This window comes from Theropithecus gelada, chromosome 18, assembly GCF_003255815.1.
Source record: "Theropithecus gelada isolate Dixy chromosome 18, Tgel_1.0, whole genome shotgun sequence".
Taxonomy (NCBI): Eukaryota; Metazoa; Chordata; class Mammalia; order Primates; family Cercopithecidae; genus Theropithecus; species Theropithecus gelada.
The window spans coordinates 1,285,485-1,307,837 of NC_037686.1; the positions used below are offsets into that span (position 1 = coordinate 1,285,485).

At 40.4% G+C, this 22,353-nt stretch overlaps 1 protein-coding gene across 2 annotated transcripts in view; it reads left to right on the forward strand.

Moving 5' to 3' along the window:
* Nucleotides 1-22,353, forward strand: part of SPIRE1 (spire type actin nucleation factor 1) — a 188,405-nt gene that overhangs the window by 133,246 nt on the left and 32,806 nt on the right. Inside the window, exons 6-9 of one of the 2 annotated variants that reach the window (XM_025365010.1) lie at nucleotides 2,644-2,808; nucleotides 11,322-11,408; nucleotides 13,151-13,280; nucleotides 20,018-20,059. In XM_025365010.1, the coding sequence (XP_025220795.1) occupies nucleotides 2,644-2,808; nucleotides 11,322-11,408; nucleotides 13,151-13,280; nucleotides 20,018-20,059 (424 nt within the window). The remainder of the gene's footprint in view (nucleotides 1-2,643; nucleotides 2,809-11,321; nucleotides 11,409-13,150; nucleotides 13,281-20,017; nucleotides 20,060-22,353) is intronic. The other variant, XM_025365012.1, reaches the window with a different exon arrangement.

The window sequence follows — 22,353 nt, forward strand, 5'->3', positions numbered from 1 at the left end:
AAAAAAAAAAAAAAAAAAAAAAAAAGACCACTAAGTGAATTACCTAGAAAGATTAGAATGAAAAGAGCAGCATTGAGAGAGAATTAGAATGTCTTTAGTAGCAGATTCTAGTTTCAGAATCTTCCTAATGGGATAAGGGATAAATGATAATCTCCAGGAATGCATATGATGACAGTTGTCTGTTATTTTATATAATAACTGCGACTTTAATTTCTGAAAAGTAGTACGTAAGATTTTTTAACTAAACAATTATACACACAAAACCGACTATATAACAAAGTATGGGCCAGGCATAGTGCCTCATGCCTGTAATCTCAGCACTTTGGGAGGCCAAGGTGGGTGAATCACTTGAGGTCAGGAGTTCAACACCAGCCTGGCCAACATGACGAAACCTGTGTCTACTGAAAATACAAAAAATTAGCTTGGTGTAGTGGCGGGCACCTGTAATCCCAGCTACTCAGGAGACTGAGGCAAGAGAATCCCTTGAACCCGGGAGGCATAAATTACAGTGAGCCAAGATCACACCACTGCACTCCAACATGGGGCGACAAGAGCAAGACTCCATCTCAAAACAAAAAACAAAAAGAACAAAGTGTGTTTGAATCCTTTTATAAATTATAGCAAAAGCTTGTAATGTGGGTAACTGTCCCCTGTCCCCTAATTTAAAGCCCGAAGGGAGACTTTTAAAAGATGAGACGATATTTGGACTGCATCTTAAAGGAATGAATAAGAGAAGTGTGGAAGTTGGGACAAAAGCATTCCCAAGAGAGAAATACGGATATTTTAGGGATATTATTTTAGAACATCTTTAATGGCAGAATCTAAGAATCTTTGTAAATATGAATATTTTAGGAGGTGTCTAATGGTACACCATAAGTACCTGAAATCCTTTTTGGAACAAGAGGATGGGAAATGGTATGCTTTTTATATTTTTTGGTAGCTTCTCATTGTCTAAACCCAACTTTTTTTTTTTTTTTAATTATGAATCGTTATTGAGGATGTTTTGAGAAATTTAATCAGTTATTTTACATAGAAGATTCTTATGAAATATTTCACTTGATTTTACAGTAAATAGATTTAAGTAACTATTATGTGAATTTTTTTTTTTTTTTTTTTTTTTTTGAGATGGAATCTCACTCTGTCGTCAGGCTGGAGTGCAGTGGCGCCATCTCGGCTCACTACAACCTCCTCCTGCCAGGTTCAAGCGATTCTTCTGCCTCAGCCTTCTGAGTAGCTGGGACTACAGGCACATGCCACTACGCCTGGCTAATTTTTTGTATTTTTAGTAGAGACAGGGTTTCACCGTGTTAGCCAGGATGGTCTTAATCTCCTGACCTCATGATCAGCCCGCCTCAGCCTCCCAAAGTGCTGGGATTATAGGTATGAGCCACTGCGCTCAGCCATGTCACTTGTTAATTTTAACAAGTTACAGGTTTTTAGCTAAATATTGTGATGGACTTCACTCAAGTAGAGACTTTGGCACATTATAGGCAGGAGAACAAAAGACTTAAAGTATAGTAAGATAAATATAAATAGATTTTGTATTATTTTATGTTTTTTATTTTATTTATTTACTTATTTATTTGAGACAGAGTCTCACTCTGTTGCCCAGGCTGGAGTGCAGTGGTGCGATCTGGGCTCACTGCAACCTCTACTTCCTGGGTTCAGGCAATTCTCCTGCCTCAGCCTCCTGAGTGGCTGCGATTATAGGCACACACCACCACACCCAGCTAATTTTTGTACTTTTAGTAGAGACGGAGTTTCACCATATTGGTCAGGCCGGTCTCGAACTCCTGACCTCAGGTGATCCACCTGCCTTGGCCTCCCAAAGTGCTGGGATTACAGGTGTGACCCATTGCACCCAGCCTTTTTTAGTATTTTCTATGTACAGAGCACCATCCACTGATTCTGATATTCTCAACAAGTAATAAAAGTACCACTTCTTTTATTGATAAGGAAACTATGGCTCAGAAAGGTGCAGCAACTTGCTCCATGTCCAATAGCTGGCAAGTGGCTGTCTGTCAGTCAGCTGTGGTCACAGTAATACTGTGTAACTAACCACTACAAAATCACAGCTGCATAAAGCAAAAGCACTTACTAGCTCATGGGTCTCCAGATCCTCTGTGGTAGCTCCACTTAACAGGTATCTCATCTTTATCCTGGGACCACAGGCTAACCCAGGCTTGACATTCTCATGGCCACAATAGAAACACAAGGGACAAGCCCATTGTACATACCCTTTTGAAGCCCTTGGTCTTATCACACCCACCACTGTTCCAGTGGCCAAGCAAATCATATAGCCAAACCCAAAGTCAGGGTGTGGGAAATGTAGTCTCCTTTAGTGAGCAGAGTCACATAACGGCATAGACGCAGGAAAGCATGAAGAACCTGAGCCCTTAATGAAGCCTACCACAGTGGTGGAGCTTAGGTTTAAAGCCATGTGCCTCGGCAGGGGGAGCCTGTGGATTCTCTACTTTCTTTCCACCCATCTTTTAGTAACCAAAATCTAATTTTTAAAATAGTTTTTGGTTGGTTTACTCGTTGTTTTGTAATCCAGGCTCTTCATTTATTCTGTATGACTAACTGTTTAGAAGAAACTAGTACTTTTATTCATTGATGTCTCTCTATCCTTGGTTCTTTCAGGCACGATTCTGGGTACAGGTGATGAGGGATTTGAGGAATGGGGTAAAACTCAAGAAGGTCCAAGAGCGGCAGTACAACCCTTTGCCCATTGAATATCAGCTCACCCCTTATGAGATGCTAATGGATGACATTCGCTGCAAAAGATACACCTTGCGAAAAGTGATGGTAAGTAACCAAACTGTGAGGCGGGGCGTGGTGCCTTACTCCTGTAATCCCAGCATTTTGGGAGGTTGAGGGGGGTGGATCACCTGAGGCCAGGAGTTAGACCAGCCTGACCAACATGGTGAATCCCCGTCTCTACCAAAAAATACAAAAATTAGTTGGGCGTGGTGGTGCACGCCTGTAGTTCCATCTACTAGGGAGGCTGAGGCAGGAGAATTGCTGGAACCCAGGAGGTGGAGGTTGCAGTGACCCAAGATTGAGCCACTACACTCCGCCTGGGTGACAGAGTGAGATCCTCTCACAAAAAAGAAAAACAAAAAACTATTAATGGACTCAAATAGTTATTCATCCGTAATTGCATTTGTTGAAAATAATTTTAATATTAAATTTTAAAAATTATTTATTTTTATACAAGTAATACATGATCGTTGTAGAAAATTTGGAAAGCACATTAAGCTTAAAGAAGGAAAGTTACAAACATATAATTCCATAACCCAGACAGAAATTTTGTTAACATGTTGATCAATAACCTTTAGCCTTGTTTCTATGCACTTTATTTGGGCATACTGAGTTAATATAGAATGTTTTGTTTTATTACTGGTTGTTTTGCTTAACATATCGTGATTATTTTTTTCATGTTATTATATATTCAACATTATTTCTAAATGGCTGTCTCTTTTCTAGCTTATGGCTATTCTGGAGTTTATTAAACAAATGACCTTGTATCCCTTTATAAGCAACATATCTTGGGTATCCTTGTATGTAAATCTTTTTAAATGTCCACCATGAAATCCTTAAGTTCCTAGATGTGGAACATCTAGTTCATTAGCAAATTCTGACAACTCTCCCTTTAAAATATACCCTGATTCTGACCACTTCCCTCCATCTCCCCTTGAGAGATTTTCTTTTTTTTGAGACAGGGTCTTGCTCTGTCACCCAGGCTAAAGTGCAGTGGCACGATCACAGCTTCATTGTAGCCTCAACTTCCCAGGTTCCAGTGATCCTCCCACCTCAGCCTCCTGAGTAGCTGGGACCACAGGTGTGCGCCACCACGCCCAGCTAGTGTTTTTTGTATTTTTTGTAGAGACAGAGTTTCGCCATGTTGCCCAAGCTGGTCTCAAATTCCTGACTGAGCTCAAGTGATCCACCTGCCTCCGCCTCCCAAAGTGCTGGGATTATAGGCATGAGCCATGGCACGTGGCCAAAATATCTTCTATTCCACGCCACCATCATCTCTCATCAGACTATGACAGTAACCTCTAAGTGGCCTTCCTGCTTTCACCCTTGCCCCTTTCAATCTGTTTTTCCCAAAAACAACCAAGTAGGCTTCTTAAGTAAAAAATGTGGTCATGTCGTTGCTCTGCTCAGAACCTTCCACTGGCTTTTCATCACACTTGGAAGAAATTCCATGTCCTTACCGGGGCCGGCACAGCCCACACGGCTGGGTCCAGGTTGCCTCTCAGGCCTCATCTGCTGCTGTGCTTCCCGGGGCCGGCACAGCCCACACGGCTGGGTCCAGGTTGCCTCTCAGGCCTCATCTGCTGCTGTGCTTCCCTGCAGGGTCCTTCTTGTTCGCCGCCCTGATCTCTGCCAGTGTCTCCGCAGTGCCTAGTGTGCTCCTGTAACAGAGCCTTTGCCTTGGATATTCCTTCTCTCAGGAAATCTCCTCTCCCACATAGCCGCATAATTTGCCTCTTTACTTTTCAGGCCTGTGCTCAAGTTCTCCCTCATTAGAAAAGTCTTCTCCATCTCTTTACTCTCATGTTTCACTAGCTGACATTGCCATATATTTCCAGATTTATTGTCTGTCTCCCTCACAAAGACAAGAACTTAGTTATTCTCACTGTTTATCCCCTTTGACAAGAACATGGGCCTGACATGCAACCAAATACTGAATACCTTGCTCAATAAATAGTTACGGGATGGATTAATGAATTCTGTCCACATTTTTGAGGAAATTTAATCAAAGTTATTTTATGTCAGAAGGTTCTTGTGAAACATCACTTTGTTTTTTGTTTTTTATTTTTGAGACAGTCTCACTCTTTTTGCCCAGGCTGAAGTGCGGTGGCATGACCTTGGCTCACTGCAACCTCCGCCTCCCAGGTTCAAGTGATTCTCGTGCCTCAGCCTCCCAAGTAGCTGGGATTACAGGCGCGTACAACCATGCCTGGCTAATTTTTGTATTTTTAGTAGAGACGGGACTTCACCATGTTGCCCAGGCTGGTCTCAAACTCCTGACCTTAGGTGATCTGCTGACCTCGGCCTCCCAAAGTGCTGGGATTATAGGCGTGAGCCACCATGCCCAGCCATGTCACTTGGTTTGATAGTTAAGTGGCTATTTGAGCGGCTCGTTAATTTTAATAAGCTAAACATTTCAACTAAATATCAAATCTGATTTACTTTACAGATGAGGAAACTGAAATTTAAAGATGCTCAGTAGTAACTTTCCAAGTTCAGACAGCTGGTTACAAGGCATAGCTGAGGCTCAGCCTCATTCTCTCTGACCCCAGTGCTCTGTGCTCTGTACATATTCCCCAGTTGCCCTCAGAAATACTGTGATGATGATTATTTATAACAGAAAGTTTTGCCCATTGCATCACATCCTTATACAAATGGGTGTCCTTTGTGGCTGACCAATTTGACTGAAAGAAAACATTCTTTCATTTTTAACATCTACATTTATTTCATGCTTTTAAACATTTAAAAATCTATGCTAGCTGTTTGTATTTGTTAATTTTATTTTAATTTAAAAAATATTTGTTAAGGACTTTTTATGTGCTAGACCTTATTCTGACTCTGGAAGGACGTATTACAGTCTCTGTTCTCTCAAAGCTTCCAGTATTTTGGGAGCCACTGATAACCTGTAGGGAAGCAACTAAGTAGGGGGAAAAAATACCCCAACATACACAAAGACCAGGAAACATGAGAACAGCAAAAACAACTTGCCATCATTAGAGGACAGAACAGAATGCAGGAAACTGGAAAGGTGAGAAGAAAAGATGACTCAGGACAGAACCCGTGCGGCCTTGGACCTGAAGTAGGGGAATCTGGCGGAATAACGACGGACAAGGCATAGCCAGAGAGAAGGCTGGAAAGACAGGGGAGGTGGAGGCGCAGCTGCAAAGAGCAGGTGGTGTTTCAGAGAGGTCGGATGAGCGCTGTGAAATGGTTAACAGATTTAGCAACATAGAAATTGTTTGATCCGTTTATTAAAGTAAGAGAAACCACGTTTTATGGTAGTAGGTGAAGCAATGGTGACAGGGAGCAAACAGTATGAGTTTCATTTTTTGTTTTTTTTTTTTTTGAGACGGAGTCTCGCTGTGTCGCCCAGGCTGGAGTGCGGTGGCCGGATCTCAGCTCACTGCAAGCTCCGCCTCCTGGGTTCACGCCATTCTCCTGCCTCAGCCTCCCGAGTAGCTGGGACTACAGGCGCCCGCCACCTCGCCCGGCTAGTTTTTTGTATTTTTTAGTAGAGACAGGGTTTCACCGCGTTAGGCAGGATGGGCTCGATCTCCTGACCTCGTGATCCGCCCGTCTCGGCCTCCCAAAGTGCTGGGATTACAGGCTTGAGCCACCGTGCCCGGCAAGTTTATTTTAAGCAGTGTTTAAAAGAAGATGAAAGATAGCATCTGGAGGAACACACAGGGCATTTTCTTTTTTTTGAGACGGAGTCTCCCTCTGTCGCCCAGGCTGGAGTGCAATGGCGTGATCTCTGCTCACTGCAACCTCCGCCTCCCGGGTTCAAGTCATTCTGCTGCCTCAGCCTCCTGAGTAGCTGGGATTACAGGTGCCTGCCATCACGCCGGGTCATTCATATCACAGCATGCTGAGGTACTTTGCTCCTTCTTCTTTTTTTTTTTTTTTTTTTTAGATGGAGTTTCACTCTTGTTGCCCAGGCTGGAGTGCAATGGCGCAATCCTCAGCTCACTGCAACCTCCGCCTCCCGGGTTCAAGCCATTCTCCTGCCTCCACCTCCCAAGTAGCTGGGATTACAGGCATGCACCACCACACCCAGCTAATTTTGTATTTTTAGTAGAGATGGGGTTTCTCCACGTTGGTCAGGCTGGTCTTGAACTCCTGACCTCAGGTGATCTGCCCTTCTTGGCCTCCCAAAGTGCTGGGATTACAGGCGTGAGCCACCATGCCCAGCGAGGTACTTTACTCCTTCTTATGGCTGTACAGATGTATCATATTTTGTTTATTCATGACCCAAATGGACATTTGGGTTCTTTCCAATTGGATTCTTTCATTTTCACTAGCATGAGTAGTGCTGCAGTGTATAGTAATGTACACATTTTTGTTTGAATACCTGTTTTCAGTTATCTGGAGTACGTACCTGGGAATAGAGTGACTGGATCATATAGTAATTCTATGTTTGGCTTATTGAGAAACTACCAAACTGTGTTCCACAGCAATTGTACCAATTAATATTCCCACTAGCAATGTATGAGGGGCCCACTTTCTCCCATCCTTGCCAACACTTGCTATTGTTCATTTTGTTTTTAATTATGACTCCCCTAACAGTGTGATACGATATCTCATTGTGGTTTTGATTTGCATTTCCCTGATGACTTACAATGTCATACATGTTTTCATGTGCTTGTGGACCATTTGTATATCTTTGGAGAAATGTCTGTTCAGATTTTGAATTCATTTTTTAAAATTTTAATTTAGATTTGGGTGTGCATGTGCCTGTTTGTTACATAGGTATATTGCATGCTGGTGGAGATTGGGTTTCTAGCGTACCCATCACCTAAGTAGTGAACATTGTACATGATAGGTAACTTTTCAACCCTGACCCCCCTCCCAACCTCCCCACTTTTGGAGTTCTCCAGTGTCTACTATTTCCATCTTTGCGTCCCTATGTACCCGTTATTAGCTTCCACTTATAAGTGAGAACATGCAGTATTTGGTTTTCTGTTTCTAAATTAGCTCACTTAGGATAATGGCCTTCAGCTCCATCCATGTTGCTGCAAGGGACATGATTTCATTCTTTTTATAAGGCTGTGTTGTACTCATTTTTTAATTGGATTGTTTGTATTTTTGCTGTTAAGTTTTAAGAGTTCTTTATATATTCTGGATAGTGGACCCCTGACAGATACATAATTTGCAAGTATAGAAAAACACCCATTCTGTAGACTGTCTTTTCACTCTCTTGATAGTATCCTTTGATGCACAAAAAGTTTTAATTTTGCTGAAATACAATTTATCTATTTTTCCTTCTGTTGCTTGTGATTTTGGTGTCATATCTAAGAATTCATTACCAAATTCAGTTCATGAAGATTTTCCCTTATGTTCTAACCTGAGACACTTATAAATAGTTTTAGCTCTTATATTTAGGTCTTTGATCAGTTTTTTTAGTTAATTTATATATATGGTGTGAGGTAAGGGTCAAACATTATTCTCTGTCAGAATTCCAATGACAATTTTTTTTTTGACAGAAATGGAAAAATTGATTCTAAAATTCTTACAGAATCTCAAGGAATTCCAAATAATCAAAACAATCTTGAAAAAGAAAAAGTTGGTGGGCTTGCACATCCCCATTTTATAACTTACAACAAAGCTGTAGTAGTCAAAACAGTGTAGGATATAAAAACAGAATTCAGAGTACAAAAACAAACTCATACACCTATGTTCAATCCATTTACAACAAGGGTGCTGAGACCGTTAAATAGAGAAAGAATAGGTCTTTTCACCAATTGATATTGGGACAACTAGGTATCAACATACAAAGAAGAATGTTTGGCCCTAACCTCACACTTCTTGAAATTTCATTAAGGGACCAATATCAATCACTAAACTGTAAGTTGGTTTTGTAGATTATTAGCTGTGGTCTTATGCCATCATTAATGGTTCTGTTTCATTTAAGATAAAAATAAAAGGCCAGACACAATGACTCATGCCTGCAATCCAACACTTTGTGGGAGGCCAAGGTAGGAAGATTGCTTGAGCCCAGGAGTTTGAGAGTAGCCCGGGCAACTTAGTGAGACCCCATCTCCATATAAATAAATAAATAAATAAATAAATAAATAAATAAATAGGCAGGGTGCAGTCGCTCACACCAATAATCCCAACACTGGGAGGCCAAGTGCTGGGATCGCTTGAGCCTAAACATTCAAGGCCAGCCTAGGCAACATAGACCCCCATCTCTACAAATAATTAAAAACTAGCTGGGGATGGTGGTTCACACCTGTAGTCACAGCTACTCAGGAGGCTGAGGTGGAGGGATCACTTGAACCTGGGAGGTCAAGACAGCTGTGATCACGCCACTGCACTCCAACCCGAGTGATAGAACAAGGCCGTGTCGCAAAAAAAGAAAATTATTTCAGAAACAAGATTGAGTACAGGGTAGACATTTTAAATTTTTCAAAGGAGATCATTTTATGTATTAGAATTTTTTTGTTGGGCCGGGCGCCCTGACGCACGCCTGAAATCCCAGCACTTTGGGAGGCTGAGGTGAGCAGATCACCTGAGGTCAGGACCAGCCTGGCCGACTTTGTGAAACCCTGTCTCTACTGAGTAAAATACAAAAAAGCTTTTTATTTGTTTCAGGCATTGTTGCTCAAAAATAATACCAAGTTTCTATAACTGATCTTATTTACTTAAGCATCTACTATTTGTGTTCATCCAGGAATCATTTCTCATTTCACTTCAGAGAGCTTGTTTTCTTATAGGAAAATAATTTGACTGAGCCAGCAGCAGAATGGTTTTCACACAACCACTTCTCCTTATACAGGTTTAGCATCACAAACCTGAATATCTGAAGTGCTCCAGCAAACTTTCTGGGGGCCAGTATGATACTCAAAAGACATTCTCATTGGAACATTTCAGATTTTTTGATAAGTATAATGTAAATATTCAAAAATCTGAAACACTCTGGTCCCAAGCATTTGGATAAGGGAGCTTCCTCCACCCGTACTGACTTAGGTCCATAATGGCCTGCTGCCTTCCTCAGGAGCATTGTCCCACATCTGTAACTGGGACCCAGGATACAGCTTCTGACTACCGAGGAGACTACAGTTAATATGCTTGTTTTGGGAATGGAACATATAGCCTTGGCCTCGGTTAATCCATTCTCATTCCTGCTCTTAGGATACAAAGAAAGCATGTGAAAATTAGCCAGAAAGATACATGTTATTCAGGAGTAGACTAGTGAGTAATATAAAAGCCTGATTAAATTGTTTTATAAAATAAGGGTTTCTTTTTAATCTACATAATATGAGATCCACAAGTAGTGGGTGGTGCCATGTTAGGCCACTTGTTCTACTTCTCAGTCACCCTCGTTAAACTAGCAGTCATATGCCTGGCTTGGCTCAAGCAGCAGCAGTTATTCCTGAAGCTTGCTCTGGGCCGTCTTGCCCTCATTCAGGGCTGGGGGAGAGGGAGGACCAGCACAGGGAGGAAGAGGAGAGTGGATGTTGAGTAGGCCCCAGCAGGCTTGCCACACACTCTGAACTCAATATGGTGGTCACATCTGGGGAAGGAACTGGGCATGGGAGTGACCATTGAGGTTCTATTTTGTTCAAACAAGACCAGCAAACAAATAGGACAAACTGGTCATGACTGTGCCTTCTAAGTGGTCAGAATGGGAATTTAAGTTGTTACTTCTTGTGGTTTTCTGTGTTTAAAAAAAAAATCTAAAAAATTGTTTTTAACACATTGCTTTAAAAAGAGAGGACATTCGAGTACAGTCAGAGTCAGACTGGTCCTCCACAATAGCCCTTTACTTAGAAGTTGTGTGGATGCAGACAGATGTCCTCTGCTGTGCACTTGAGTTTCGTTTACAAAGTGTGAATCTTATCCCTGGTTTTTTTCTATTACCTAGGTTTTTGTGGGGTTTTTTGTTGTTGTTGTTTGTTGTTTTTGTTTTGTTTTGTTTTTGTTTTTTTGAGACGAGTCTCGCTCTGTTGCCTAGGCTAGAGCGCAATAGCGCAATCTCGGCTCACAGCAACCTCCACCTCCTGGGTTCAAGCTATTCTCCTGCCTCAGCTTCCCAAGTAGCTGGGATTACAGGTGCCTGCTACCACGCCCAGCTAATTTTTGTATTTTTGGTAGAGACAAGGTTTCACCATGTTGGCCAGGCTGGTCTCAAACTCCCAACCTCAGGCGATCCACCTGCCTTGGCCTCCCAAAGTGTTGGGATTACAGGCATGAGCCACTGTGCCCGGCCTACCTACATTTTTTACAAGGAGGAAAATAAGAGGTAAAATTTTTTTTAATCATAAAATACTTAATAAGTTCAAGTATTATTTATTCCATTTACATTCATAATTTTAGAAACTTTTTGTTGAAATTTCCCAAAGTGATAGAATTAAGGTAAACTTGGATTTTCTTCAATTTCACAGTTTTTCCTCTGAATCACTCAGCCATTTACTCCCCACTTTATTGATTTGAAATGTATCCTTGATAATTACACTTCACTAATTTTGTGGCATACTTGAGATAACAGCTATACCCAGAAATTCATGAGAGTCTTAGATAGTCACATGAATCTTCTACTTTTTGTCTCCTTTTAGGTGAATGGTGATATTCCCCCTCGGTTAAAAAAGAGTGCTCATGAAATCATCCTCGACTTCATCAGATCCAGACCTCCTTTAAATCCAGTATGTAATTCGACATAGTTCTCTAGATTGTAGATACCATAATGAATTATTCTACTCTAGGGTTGAGTCATCTCTAGAACTCAGCTTTCCTAGGTGGTTTTTCCTCTGAGCGCTTTATTCTAAAGATGAAGCCCAGCTGTAAATTATATTCTTTTTGTTTTTGAGACAGTCTCACTGTGTCACCCAGGCAGAGTGGTCATGGTAGGATGGTAGGTCATGGTAGAGTAGAAAGACCTTGGACCATATGAACCTGGACTTGAACACTGGCTCCACAATTTAGCAGCCACACGTCTCTGAGGGAGCTCATCAGCCTCCCAGGGCCTTTATTTTCTCAGTTATAAAATGAAGATAATAACAATCTAAGAAGGTTATGGTGGGTTACTAAAAAATGTTAGTTTTAAAAACAGTAAAGTGGGATGTTCACAGCACTTTGGGAGGTGGCTCACACCTGTAATCCCAGCACTTCGGAAGACCAGGATGGGAAGATTGCTTGGGTCCAGGAATTCAAAACCAGCCTGGGCAACATAGAGAGACCCTGTCTCTACAAAGAAATTAAAGGAAAAAAAAATTAGCTGTGTGCAGTGGCACACACCTGTTGTCCCAGCTACTCAGGAGGCTGAGGTAGAAGGATCACTTGAGCATAGGAGGTCAAGACCACAGTAAGCCATGATTGTGCCACTGCACTCCAGCCTGGGTAACAGAGCAAGACCCTGTCTCAAAAACAAAAAACACACAAAAAACAGCAGTAGTAATAGCCTGCACTGCAATTGATTACCTATCACGCTAGCATATAGGGAACATAATTATAACTGCTTAAAATTAGTTGAGCAAGCCAGGCTCAGTGGCATGTGCCTGGAATCCCAACCACTTGGGAGGCTGAGGCAGAAGGACCCCTTGAGCTTAGACATTCAAAGGTGTAGCCAGGCAGAGTGGCTCATGCCTGTAATCCCAGCACTTTGGGAGACTGAGGAGGGTGGATCACTTGAGATCAGGAGATCGAGACCAGTCTGACCAACATGGTGAAACCCCATCTCTACTAAAAATACAATAATTAGCTAGGCATGTTGGCATGCACCTGTAATGCCAGCTACTCGGGAGGCTGAGGCACGAGAATCGCTTGAACCCAGGAAGCAGAGGTTGCAGTGAGCTGAGATTGCACCACTGCACTCCAGCCTGGGCAATAGAGTGAGACCCCTTCTATAAGCATAAAATAGAATTTGAGCGGCCGGGCGCGGTGGCTCACGCCTGTAATCCCAGCACTTTGGGAGGCCGAGACGGGCGGATCACAGGGTCAGGAGATGGAGACCATCCTGGCTAACACGGTGAAACCCCGTCTCTACTAAAAATACAAAAAATTAGCCGGGTGTGGTGGTGGCGCCTGTAGTCCCAGCTACTCGAGAGGTTGAGGCAGGAGAATGGCCTGAACCCGGGAGGCAGAGCTTGCGGTGAGCTGAGATTGCACCACAGCACTCCAGCCTGGGCAACAGAGCCAGACTCTGTCTCAAAACAATAAAAATAAATAAAAATAAAATAAAATTTGAGCATGTATAACCAAATCACTCTGATATCCAGTAAGCTCCCTATTGCTTTAGGAACCTTACTATTTAATGACTTGAAAGTAGTCTTTTATCAAGCAGTGTTTCAATCAATGAAATGTAGTTTATAATACTGTACTGTATGACTGGACTTCAGTAAAAATTACGTAATTACTCAAGTCTTCAGCCATTTTTCTTACTTTCAAGGTCTCAGCCAGAAAACTGAAACCAACTCCACCACGGCCGCGGAGCCTCCATGAAAGAATATTAGAAGAAATTAAAGCAGAAAGAAAGCTGCGGCCTGTCTCACCAGAGGAGATTCGACGTAGCAGATTAGGTGAGTCCGCTGCTTCCTGTACTCAAGCTAGAGTCATCCCCTGGGAAAAGGATCTTTATACACCCAGTCCTATTAACGTAAAGAGTTCTCATTCCTTGTTCATTTGTCTGTATCTCACTCACTCGTTCTCACTCTCACTCTCTCACATACATACCCCCTCACACTTACTTGAAATTGATAGGGTGGGAAATCCTTCCCCCTCTCTAATATTGAACTATATGAGAACATCATGCCATAATTGAAAGAGCTCTGCCAGTCTCTAGACTGAGGTTTTAGCAAAGTTTCTTTACCTCTCTGAGCATCATTTTCTTCATTGGCAGAAGGGGGATAAAAATTCCTCTTAACCTACATTATGACTTTTATGTAAGAATTAAATAGGATTATGGTAAAAATACTTTATAAATTGTATTGCGTATGCAAAGACAAGGTATTATATTTTAGAAATATAGATGACAGATATATAGTTTTACCTTATGTTTATTTATTATGGGTTTAAAGATATGGTATTATGTCATGAAAGCATGTTATTACCTGATACCACTTAACTTATTTCTAAACTTCCTTTAGAGTTATTATTTTTTATTTTTTAGTATATACTATAAGCATATATTGATTTTGATTTATAGAAAGGCCGTATTATAAGATGTTTGTAAACATTTTTGTTTATACGACTGTCTTTCCGTTTGTAAGACTAAAAATGCCCAAAGAATCCAGAGAAACTGCCTTTAGGAAAACAGTCTATAGTGATACCTTAACAGGAAAGGATCTGGTTCTGTGACTCCCACTCTGCTAGTTTTCTCCTCTGATCTCTTCTTCTGCCTCTTTCAGACTCTTGGACTTTCAAGTTTCTATCCTGGGTTCTGTTCTCCCTGAGCAACCATACCCTCTTCCCTGGTTTTTGTTTCTGACTCCCTTCCAGCTCACAGTCTACATTGCAGGTCTCTAAAAATTCAGACTCATACGTCCAGCTGTCTGCTAGATAGAGCCTTCTCATATCCTACAAGCAAGACAAACCCAACATGTCCACAAGTGAACTCATCCTGTCTCTCCCCAAACCATCTCATTTTGTCTTCCCAATGTAGAAACCTTAACATAATCTTTGACTCTTACCTGATGGCCAACTCCTGTTGATTTTACTTTCTCTGGATCTTTTTAATCTTCCACTCTTCTCAACCCAACAGCCACTATCCTAGCTGAGGTTGTCATCTGTCGCAGCAGCCCTGACTCTCCTCTTGCTTCCAGTCTTGAACTCTTCCACCACTCCATATTGATTTTTCTTGTTTAATCCTGGCCCTTCTGTTTTGTGACCTTCGTGATGACAGGGCCCATGTCTGTCTTGTTCGTTGTTGTGTCCATAGTACAGCACTGGGCTGTACAGAGTACTCTCATGGGTTGAAATAATTAAATGTACTTTCTGGTGACAAAGCTTCAGAGTGGATCACTTGAGCCCAGGAGATCAAGGCTGTAGTGAGCTGTGATTGCACCACTCCACTCTAGCCTAGGTAATAGCAAGATTCCATGGAAAGAAAGAAAAACAAAAAAAATCAGTTGACTGTATATACGTGGGTTCATTCCTGGACTCTTTGTTCTGTTCCACTGTTGTTTGCCAGTACCATGCTGTTTTTTTTATTGTAACTTTATAATATATTGTAAGATCAGAAAGTATGATGTCTCCGGCTTTGTTATTCTTTCTCAAGATTGGTTGGCTATTCATTGTCTTTTGTGGTTCCATAGGAATTTTAGGATTATCATCTATTTCTGTAAAAAATACCATTAGGATTTTCATGGGGATTCTGTTGGATCTGTATATAGCTTTGGGCAGTATTCACATGTTAACAGTAAGTCTTTCAATTCATGAACATTATTCTTCCATTTATTTCTGTCTTGTACTTTTTGTGTATAAATCTTTTACCTCCTTAATTAAATTTACTCCTAGATATTTTATTCTTTTTGGTGGTGATGTCAATGGGATTGTTTTTCTAATCTCCTTGATAGTTTGTTAGAGATAGAAAACTCCATAATTTTTTTTTTCAATACACTATCTATAAGATCATGTCATCTGCAAACAGGGATACTTTTATTACTTTCTTTCCAGTTGGATGCCTTTTATTTCTTTTTTTGCCTAATTGCTCTGGCTAGAACTACCAGTACTATGTTGAATATAGAAGTGGTCATCTTTGCCTTGTTCCTGATTTTAGAGGAAAAGCTTTCAGTTTTCCCCTGTGGAGTGTGATGTTAGCTGTAAGCTTTCCATATGTGGCCTTTATTATGTTAAGGTAATTTCCTTCTGTTGCTAATTTGTTGAGTGTTTTTATTACGAAAAGGTGTTGAATTTTGTCACATGCCTTCTCTGCATTCGAAATGATCATGTGATTTTTATTCTTTATTCTATTATGGTGGTATATCGTGTTAATTGATTTTCAGGTCTTAAGCTATCCTTGCATCCCAGGGATATATCCCACTTGGTCATGATGTATGATCCTTTTATTGTGCTGATGGATTCAGTTGGCTAGTATTTTCTTCAGAATTTTGAATCTATATTCATTAAGGATTTTAGCCTGTACTTTTGGGGGTTTTGGCCCGTAAAACAAAATTAGAAGTGTTCTCTCGGCTGGGCGCGGTGGCCCAAGCCTGTAATCCCAGCACTTTGGGAGGCCGAGACGGGCGGATCACGAGGTCAAGAGATCGAGACCATCCTGGCTAACATGGTGAAACCCCGTCTCTACTAAAAAATAAAAAAAAACTAGCCGGGCGAGGTGGCGGGCGCCTGTAGTCCCAGCTACTCGGGAGGCTGAGGCAGGAGAATGGCGTGAACCCGGGAGGCGGAGCTTGCAGTGAGCTGAGATCCGGCCACTGCACTCCAGCCTGGGCGACAGAGCGAGACTCCGTCTCAAAAAAAAAAAAAAAAAAAAAAGTGTTCTCTCGTCTTCAGTGTTTTGAAAGAGCTTGAGAGGGATTGGCATTAATTCTTCATTCAGTATTTGGTAGAATTCACCAGTGAATCCTTCTGGTCCTAGGCCTTTGCTGGGGAGCTTTTTGATTAGTGATTTCATCTCTCATAGTAAGCCTTTGTCACATACATATTCTTCAGTTTCACTTTTTAAAATTATATTTAGTTGCTAATGGAAACCCTACTTTAGAATAATTAAATATCATTTTTATGTTAAGTATGTCTTTATTTTAACCTTGACAGTTGGTATTTCACAACAACCAGAATTGAGCTGTTATAGAAAGATACTGTTCTGGGCCGGGCGCGGTGGCTCAAGCCTGTAATCCCAGCACTTTGGGAGGCCGAGACGGGCGGATCACAAGGTCAGGAGATCGAGACCATCCTGGCTAACATGGTGAAACCCCGTCTCTACTGAAAAATACAAAAAACTAGCTGGGCGAGGTGGTGGGCGCCTGTAGTCCCAGCTACTCGGGAGGCTGAGGCAGGAGAATGGCGTAAACCCGGGAGGCGGAGCTTGCAGTGAGCTGAGTTCCGGCCACTGCACTCCAGCCTGGGGGACAGAGCTAGACTCCGTCTCAAAAAAAAAAAAAAAAAAAAGAAAGATACTGTTCTGTAAGAGTGTTACTTCTAGAATTCTGAGTTCAAATTGATATTAAACCCTAATTGTAAAGTAAGGGATTTTGGTCATTTTTTCCTACAGAGCTACATTGGTTCTTACTATACAGTTTTGCTTTGGGGAATTCAGTTATGATAATATCGGCAGAATTAACTTGAAGAAAAGTTTCCCTAAATATTTGTATCACTTTTCCCCTACATGTAATTGCAAGTAGGAGCTCACTGCAGCAATGGCAAAAATGTCTGAATGTTTAAAGAAGAAAATGTTACCCATAATTACAACAGCCAGAGGCATCCACTGTGAATTTACTTGTGCATTACAAAATGAGGATGAAAACTGTATATACAGTACTCTGTTCTCTGCATCTAATGTTTTATTTGGCATGACCATCTTCCTATGTCATTAAATATGACTCCAAATATGATTTTATAAGGTTGTGATCTCCTAACAGATGGCTACTTGGGTTTTATTTACCTATTTTCCTGATTTGCTGGCTTTTTCCATTTTTTCCTAGTAAGTCTGAAATTACTATTCTTATACATCGGTCTTTGTTCATGTCTCTGATTATTTTCTTTCTTCTAAACATCTTAATTGACATGATCCTCAATTTTTATTCTCTTTTTGGTATAGAGATTGGAAAATATATAAATGTCATCTCCCAAGAAATAATTGCATCCCCTTCTTAACACAGTAGTCAACCTTATTTCAAAAGAGATATTCATGTGCTAGAGAAAAAAAGAGCAGAATGAGAAGATACTAGAGAAGATGGAAGAGTGCTGTGGCAATATGTAATATTTTATTTGCTTTACATAATTAGGAAAATCTAGAGTAGGTAATATAGGAGTTTAGAAGTACAGGTTTTTGAATGGTGAGTGGAAGTTTTTTTTTTCTTTTTAGAATACTTTTCTGAGATAAGTTCAAGGAAGGTTATTTTTGTCAACACAAAATCGCTAACCAATCTCCTGTGAGATAACTAAAACACAGTAAAATGCCTTTTAAAACATACATCCTAACTTACACATTAGGATAAAGATATTCAGTGAGGCATTGCTTTGGCTTCAGCAGTTTTGGAGAATATGGGCAGTCCTGGTAGATTTCGTTTTTGGAATGGGAAACAAAGACTATGCTTTGTTGGAGAAGAAGGGAAGAATGGCCAATGGGTATCTGAAGTCCTGTGCTTCAGTGTCTGATGTGGTGGTTTCTGAACAATCCTAGGAAGGCTGAGCAGCCTGGGTCACAGGAAAGATGTTCTCTCTTTGATGCATTCTTCTAAAGGTACCGGTAAGAGCTTTGGACTACAGCAGTGAAAATAGATAATCTTCACTGTGCTGAATCATCACATCTCTGCAATAACCTTTTTAACAACTTTATTGAGCTATATGGCATTTTTATACCATAAAATTCACTCATTTAAAGTATACAATTTAGTGGTTATTATATGCAATAAATTTTAAAAGTAGGGTGGTTCAACAGGAAATACATAATAATTTCATTTTTAAGAAATGATGGGCTGGGCACAGTGGCTCACGCCTGTAATCCCAGCACTTTGGGAGGCCAAGGTGGGTGGATCATGAGGTCAGAGTTCGAGACCATCCTGGCCAACATGATGAAAAACCCCATCTCCACTAAAACAACAGTTAGCTGGGCCTAGTGGCAGGCACCTGTAATCCCAGCTAACGAGGAGACTGAGGCAGGAGAATCGCTTGAAGGCTGTAGTGAGCTGAGACTGCACCACTGCAGTCCCTGCACTCCAGCCTGGCAACAGAGTGAGACTCTGTCTCAAAAAAAAAGAAAGAGAATTACAGTAGTCTTCTTTTATCTGAGGGGGAGATATATTCCAAGACCCCGAGTAGATGCTTGAAACCATGGATAGTACCAAACTCTATATATGCTATGTTTTTTCCTTTACATGCATACCTGTGAAAAAGTTTATTTTATAAAATAGGCTCAGTAAGAGATTCACAATTACTAATAATAAAATAGAAAAAGTAATATTCAGGAAACATGCAATTTAAAACTTATGAATTGGCCGGGCATGATGGCTTACGCCTGTAATTGCAACATTTTGGGAGGCCGAGGCATGTAGATCAGCTGAGATCAGGAGTTCGAGACCAGCCTGGCCAATATGGAAAAACCCTGTCTCTACCAAAAATACAAAAATTAGCCGGGAATGGTGGTGGGCGCCTGTAATCCCAGCTACTCAGGAGGCTGAGGCGCAAGAATCGCTTGAACCTGGGAGGCGGAGGTTGTGGTGAGCTGAGATCACACCACTGCCCTCCAGCCTGGGCAACAGAGCGAGACTCCATTTCAAAATAAATAAATCAATCTTATGAATTATTTCTGGGGTTTTTCATGTAATATTTTTGGATCATGAGTAATGGAAACCATGGAAAGTGAAACTACGATAAGGAAGGACTACTATTTTCAGTTTTTACTGTGTGTCAAGCACTATTCTAAGCACCCTTTTTTACATGAAGTTATTTAATCTTTATAACAATTCCGTAAGGTAGGATTATTCTCATTTTACAGATGAAGTAACTACAGCACAGAGAGGTTAAGTAACTTGCCTGGGGTCACACTGCCAGTAAGTGGCAGAGCTGAGGTTCAAACTCGGGCAGTCTGACCGTCCTTCAACTACTAGGTTATACGGTCTACAGTAGGTAGTTTATTGACACATAGTGGTGATGCTGCTGAGCTAGCTGAACTGAGAATTTTTTATAAACTGTTTCGCCTTTATTCCGAGAGCCAAATTTTCATCCTGACATAAATTATTGAAGGATAGATTTACTCTGAAATTCTAAAGATGTTATATGTTCCCCAAAATCATGTTTTAAAATGTGACTTTTTAAAAAATCTGTATTTAAGTCAGAAATCCTATTCTGTGATTATTTAAAATGTTTGTATTTTTATCATGCTTTCATTTTTAACTTGTTTTTAAAAAAGTTACTTTTTCCTTTTCTTGTTCCTCCATTTCAAGTCTTAGTGATGTAACTGAAACTAAGACTCTTGCGTGGTTTTAATGTATTTGAGATTTTCATTCACTAGCTTCTGCCTTAGAGTCTGACATGTAGCCACTGAGGGTCTTCATTAATCCGTTCCCTTTTTTGTCCTCCTTGTATATTCCTAACAGCTGAATTATTTTCTTTTTATTGTTTGTTTTCTTTTTTTCAGCAATGCGGCCACTTAGCATGTCTCACAGTTTTGACTTGTCAGGTAAAAAAAACAAAAACGCTTTTACACCTGACGTGGCTTTTGTGGTTTCTGTGAAATACATTTCATTCATCTGCTTGTTCAAACATGTTAAAAAAGAAAATGGAAAGGCTTCTTCTAAGCCGTGGTCAGTAAAATAAAACATTCTGCTTATTTGAAAGCAATATACGTAAAAAAGATACAAGACTACAGTAAATCTGTTTTCTCCCAAGCAGTTTTGGAAGAACCATCACACCATACTCATGGTTCTAGAAAATGGTGCCCATCTTATGGTGGCTGTCACTGCCCAGGCTCTTCTAGAGCAATGAGGTTAAAGCCTACAGCAGACCTTTGCCCTAAGAGAATAGAAAAAAACTTTGTAGAAACAAAATTCTGATGCATCTACTTCCTGTTCTCTAAAGCATTCAGTTATTTAAGTAACTAAACTTAAAATGGTTATCTACTTCAGATGACAGCACCTCAGTTGATGGGCAAGAACTGTCTTTTGTATGTTTGTGCTCAGTGGATAAAGCCTAATCACGAATGACTTTGAATCATGATTACGAGTATAAAAATACAGGCCAGGCACGGTGGCTCACACCTGTAATCCCAGCACTTTGGGAGGCCGAGGTGGGCAGATCATGAGGTCAGGAGATCGAGACCATCCTGGCTAACATGGTAAAACCCTGTCTCAACTAAAAATACAAAAAAATTAGCCGGGCGTGGTGGCATGCGCCTGTAGTCCCAGCAACTTGGGAGGCTGAGGCAGGAGAATTGCTTGAAGCTGGGAAGCGGAGGTTGCAGTGAGCCAAGATCGTACCACTGAACTCCTGCCTGGGCAACAGAGTGAGACTCAGTCTCCAAAAAAAAATAAAAGAGTATAAAAATACAAGAGCATTGTAATGGCTTTGGTTGTAATATATAATTACGTGCCTCAGATTTGTAGTACAAGTTTAGACCTTTCTGTTAAACAGAGATTAATAGTGAAATGACTAAATTTGGTCTATAAAATCAACCCTTTTTAAATTAAAACTTTAAATATATATGAGTGAATTTTCTTTTTTTTATTTATTTATTTATTTATTTATTTTAGGAAATAGAGACAGGGTTTCACCATGTTGCCCAGGCTGCTCTCGAACTCCTGGGCTTAAGCAGTTCACCAACTGGCCTCCCAAAGTGCTAGGAATACAGGCGTAAGCCACCTCACCCAGCCAGTTGAATTTTCAAAGCCAACTTAATCCCAGTAAAATATTTTGCAAGTTAGAGTTTTTAATTTTGGAAGCTACTGTTTTAAGTATAAAATGAGATGAGATGTTGGCACAAATATTTTCTTTCAGGATTTTCTGTTAAATGCCGTTGAATGCCTCAAGATACAAAGAATTGTTGGCATACCTTCCTTACAAATTCATGTTTAAAGAGTTCTAGTATATTCTGTATATGAATATTTATTGAGTATCTTCCAGCTACAAAGCTAGTTTCCAACTGTTTTTAAATCTTCTGCTTATTTGTGTAGGTATCAGACGTGACTATAATATTTTACAATCACTCAGTTACTATTTTTGGCTGACCACAGAAGAGCTTTTCCTTTTTTCTTTATTCACTTGGAATTTTTATTTTTTCAGCCATTTGCAAAGTGACCTTGTAAAAAATTTGATCTGGAAAGTAAATGCAGAAAAATAGTAATGCATATGTCAATACTAATCCCCAAAAGTTGGCAGTATACATTACAGACACTCTATCTTTTTTGAATATCTACAAAAGATGCTTCTATTAGTTGGACCACAATAAGGAAGGGAGTGGTTGGCTGCCTAAACACATTGGCCATTGGCTAATCTAAATTAGGCACACAGTGCTGATTTTGACAGTATGCATGCTCACACACCTCATGTATAGGTATGTTGTGTGTTCTGTGTTCTTGCAGCCTAGACGATGGGTTCTGTTTGGAAAGAAAACTCTTGGTACTTAAATTTCTTAGTGTAAAAGGGTAGCAGAGAATTTTTATTTGGTTTCACTGCTTATCATTTGCTGTAATTTATTTCATGTCTTCGTGTACTTTGTGACTTCCTAATGCTTCATTCTTGATTTCTTGTACTGCTTTTATGTTTTTCATTGTTGCATTTTAACTATTAATTAAAATTGCCCAAATTATAAATAGAAAAGATTGATTCATTCTTCTAACTTAAATGCAAAGATTGGAGTGCATTTTCTGAGTTAGAAAATGAACAAACTAGTGAGAAACATTGTAAACATATAGTGTAGATGATAACCCTGAACTTAAGTACAAGATAATGAAGTATATTCTACTGCTTAAGTATATC